This window comes from Seriola lalandi, unplaced genomic scaffold (genome assembly GCF_002814215.2).
Source record: "Seriola lalandi dorsalis isolate HSWRI2012SDOR001 ecotype SW California unplaced genomic scaffold, Sedor1 jcf7180002054241, whole genome shotgun sequence".
Classification (NCBI taxonomy): Eukaryota; Metazoa; Chordata; class Actinopteri; order Carangiformes; family Carangidae; genus Seriola; species Seriola lalandi.
The window spans coordinates 7,901-12,315 of record NW_019524794.1 but is presented as its reverse complement, the minus strand read 5'-3'; the positions used below and the strand labels follow the sequence as shown (position 1 = coordinate 12,315).

Here is a 4,415-nt window from a genome sequence, read left to right as displayed (position 1 = left end):
GTCTGTGCTCTCTGGGTATAAATATTAAAGCCCCATCTGAATAAGTGTTAACAGGGAGGAGGGGATGAACTGTTCACTGCGTTCCTCTGTAATTGAACTCTTTGTTCCAGGCGCTGTTTCAACATCAGGTGATTATAGGATGTGGTGTGTAAGAGAACTCACCTGTAGCTGACAGTCAGCAGAACAAAGACGGAAACAAAAGCCAGAGACTGTGAAGAAAATCATCCTCCTCCTCCTCCGAGTCATGATCCAGTCAAATGTTAAAGTTCCTCTCCGTGTTTAAACTCTGTGACCATCCTCTGCTCTGATTCATATTTAGTTCAACATGTTTTCTCACATTAAACTCGGTCTGAATCTCGTCTCCTCTCACTTCCTGGTTGAGAAACCTGGATCGGGCCTTGAGCCCCGCCCACCACCTGCTGGCTCCAGGTGGACAGGTGAGAGAGCAGAGAGCATCAAGATGGTGAGAGGAGGAAACATCAGAGAGACTCAGCCACATGTTTGAGCCTCAGTCAGACCCAGACTCAGAGGAGGAGTCTGAGACCAGAACCAGAGACTAGCAGACGGATCAGAACCGTTAGCGCAGTTAGCATCTTTTATTTGTTGATGTTGTTTGTTAGCTTGTAGCTGGCAGTGGTGTGATTCTACCTGAGGTGATCAGACTAGGTGACGTTAAAACTTCCTCACAGACATGACTCCAGTCCAGAAAGACAGACACACTAAATTATAAATAAAGGACAAGAATGATAAGAATGCAGATGTGAAAAGATGAAAGGACATTAAACCATTCGCCTCTGGACATGGATCATTGTTGAGTGTCCTTCTCCATCCTTCTCCCGTCACTTGCTGTCGTCTTTTCACCGTCTACTTCTCTAATAAAGGCAGAAAAAATCCCCTGAATCTGACTGATGGAGGAATCTCTGTCTCCACCCGGAGTCTGGATCCTGCAGGAGATTCAGGATGACAGGCTGTTTTCATAGAAAGCCTTTAGACTCTGCAGTAAAGTGTGCAGGTCTGCAGTAAACCCTCACTCCTGTCATCTGATATGAATCTACTGACTGAACATCGTGATGTAAGGAAACACATCACCACAGTCCAGTAGAGACAAGAACATAGACTCAAGCTTTTGTTTGGAGGTTTATTGTTTTCATTTCAACTTTGACCTCTGATAACGAGCTTTAGATAATCCTGTTGTTCCCAACCCGTCTGATCAGCTGACTGCTCCTCTTTTTATTTCTGTGTTTCTTCCTTGGGATCTCCGTCAGCCTCCACACAGCGGTCGCTCGTCTTCCTGGTGTCACACAAACAATTATTAAAATCACATTATATCAACAAAGCAGAAAACAAACCATTAAAAGAAGCCAAACATCTACATGTAAAACAATGAACTGAAGTCCATTTTAGTGAAAACCAGTTTTCCTCACTGGTGGAAATGCAGCCACATAAACAGTTATAGTGGAATAAAGAGGAATCTGCCTTGAACATGTCTGTGTGTTGGTCAGACAATCTGTCTGACGTCTTGTTCCACAGACACAAACCAGTTTAGATCCAGTTCAACGTCCAGAGTGTTTGGCAGGTTTGGGTTGAAGTGCTTTTTCTGTTTTCTCTGCATCTGAGTGAAATCTCTATTTTTACAGCCTGTGATTTCATGGCAGCAGAGCGGTGTGTTTCTGCTCTAACCAGAAACACATTTAGCAGTGAAATGCAGACAATACACAGCTCCTATCTGATGATTCAATCCGCAGCCTCCCGCTAAAAAGCCTGTGCTCGGTTGTCTTACAAAGAGCAGAAAATCTCACACTCTCACCTCGGCGTCGATGGGCTCGGTGGAAAATTGCCCGCTCTAAAAATAGCTCGGCCTAAAAGATGCCTGGAAGCCAAACAAGCCACAGTGAACAAAATGCCACGGCAGGAAGGAACCTCTGAGCAGCAAAAAAAATGATTCACATGCTTTTATTTAGCTGCTTTTTCTTCTTCAGTGGAGTGGAGTGATAACACTTTGTCTCTGTCACAGGCTGAACCTCACCGGCTACGTATCATTTCCCTGAAAGATAAATGTGTGAAACCAGTTAATGATTTGATTCAATTTCTGCAAAAAAAAACAAAAAACACTCGTTTGGCTTTAATGAAGCGCGAAGGAGAAAGTGACAGTCTCGTTCTGAGGCTGAATTATTGGTTTCTTCATTAGAAACAACACAAGAAGAGATTTGCTCTGATGTAAATACTAATATCTCAGTCAGATGAAAAGTCTGGAGGAATCCATATCAGTTCATTGTCAGTACGACTCCTCAGCGTGTGTGTCACACACTGAACACACACTCTCCTCAGTGACGATGTCCTTGCTGATAAGACGCACAGAGATAACCCAGTCCTCCTTTAACATCACACTGTTCATGTGCTGCAGCAACATCAGACTTATACTTATTAAACTGGGTCATCTTCCGCTTCTACAAGCAGCTGCAGTGAGGAATCAGCCTGGTATCGGGGATGGTATTAGCATGTTGTCAGTTCATTAATCCTCATTAAGGAGGCCGATAACGAGCGGGAGGACCAACAGACCGCTGCATGGGGTTATTTAACCAGCAGTGTGAAAACACCAGGGACAGTTTGATCCGTCACGTGTCAGTGGACATGAAGCAGCTGAGAGTGAGAATCATTAAGAGTTAGCATACGATGCTAACTGAAGAATCACACAGGCATCTGTCGTTAATAAGTGAGGGTGGGGTTAGAGGGTTAGTGAGGCTGATATTCGATATATCTTTCATAATATAGATGATTCTCTTTTGTTTAAAAAAAACACCTGAAACATGAAATATAAAAATATACTTATATTTTACAGGAGAACATAATATAACCCAGAAACAGACTCGCTGCTGAGAGAAACTGCTCACACGTTTAACACAGTCGCTGGAAAGACAGCGGATCATTTCCTGCAGCTGAGAAACTAAGAGACTAATTATTTACCTGTCACTTCGTATACGATCTAATAAACTAAAAGCCCATCCTCACTACAGATCGATCCAGTCTTCATACTTTAATGACAAAACAGCAGAAGAATGTGAAGAGTCTTCTCAGCCTGAACCGTCCACCTTGTTCCACGTCTCATTAAACCTTGAACACTCGTCAGTCCGTCGCTCTCCTGCCTGAAGAGGACGTCCTCTCCTCTGTAGCTGCTTTAGGAAACAGAGAAACACTCTCCGGGCTTCCACCCTCCTCCTCCTCCTCCTCCTCCTCCCCGTCCCCCTGCCTCTGATTCTTACTGCCGTTGTTTGAGATGCTGTTTCTACTAGAGCTGCATGAGAGTGATGATGTGTTTTGTGTTCTTGTATTTTAAGGGAAATGTCATTGTTCTTTTAACCTGGTGTATTCTTGGTAGACGTGACCTCTCTCGGTCTGAGTGCTGCTAACGCTGCTGTGCTGTAGAGATTCAGGGAACGTTTAGTAAGAAAGCCTTAGAAATAAACAGGATTTTTACAAGAATCAAATTTAGTTTGATTCAGCAGCTGGAATAACTAACTCCATCAGACATCTACATCCAGGTCAACGAAAGTGCACGTTTTCCCAAAGCTCCACAACAGATGACGTGAATCCACCAGGTTGAAATACATCATGTCTTTTATTTCCTCTGCTGTGACGTCCATCTGAAGGACTCTGATTCTGACTTTCCTCTCCTGTCCCCCCCCCCGCAGAATCACATCGCCTTCGCTGAGGTCACATGACGTGGAGTCGGCCGTGTGGCAGACCCATTGGACGTCCACGCTCTTCACCGTCCAATCCAATTAACCGGAGCGCAGCGCTAAACCCATTCTGTGTGTGTGTCTGTTCTGCGGTATGTTGTTCTATGTCGTCTTTATCGGGCCCCGTTGTCATTCAGCTTCTTGTATTTAAGGAAAAAAAGAAAGAGACTCAGCCGGACCGGCTGCTTCTGCCTCCTCCATCTATGCACTTACTCAGAATCCCTGACAGAATCCAAAACCCGGAGCGGACTTGTTGCACACTGGGACACGAGAGGAACGAGTGAAGAGTCTCCACTCTGAGGTCAAACTTTTCCTCTTGGTTTATTTTGTGTGTGGAAAGTGTCCGGTCAGCTGACTGAGAGTCTCTGAACCTCTGGTGTTTCCTCCTTTCAGCTTCTGTTGTCACATCAGCTTCATAACGTTCAGAGGAACAGCTGTGAACATCAGGATGACGCTGACCGCTGGGCCCATATTTATCAAACTAGTTCAGTGAAATATTGGACCTAAATCAAAGATAAAACTAAACACTCCTGATGCTAACAGCTGCAGGTGGATCCAGTTGTTTAAGAGAAGCATCTTTGGTTCTAGATCAGAGATGGAGGAGAACACTGTTCAGTGTGTCACAGGTCACGAGGAGCAAAACATGAAGTCAAGCATCAGGAGTTCAGGAGGTCAGGA

General features: G+C 44.6%; 1 protein-coding gene across 1 annotated transcript in view; it reads left to right on the top strand.

The window, feature by feature from the left end:
• The window catches only part of LOC111653730 (phospholipid phosphatase-related protein type 5), an 85,912-nt gene extending 81,505 nt beyond the window's left edge, over positions 1-4,407 (top strand). Inside the window, exon 7 of the mRNA XM_023404394.2 lies at positions 3,690-4,407. Within this exon, the coding sequence (XP_023260162.2) occupies positions 3,690-3,719 (30 nt within the window). The 3' untranslated portion in view covers positions 3,720-4,407. The remainder of the gene's footprint in view (positions 1-3,689) is intronic.
• Positions 4,408-4,415: the final 8 nt, after the last annotated feature.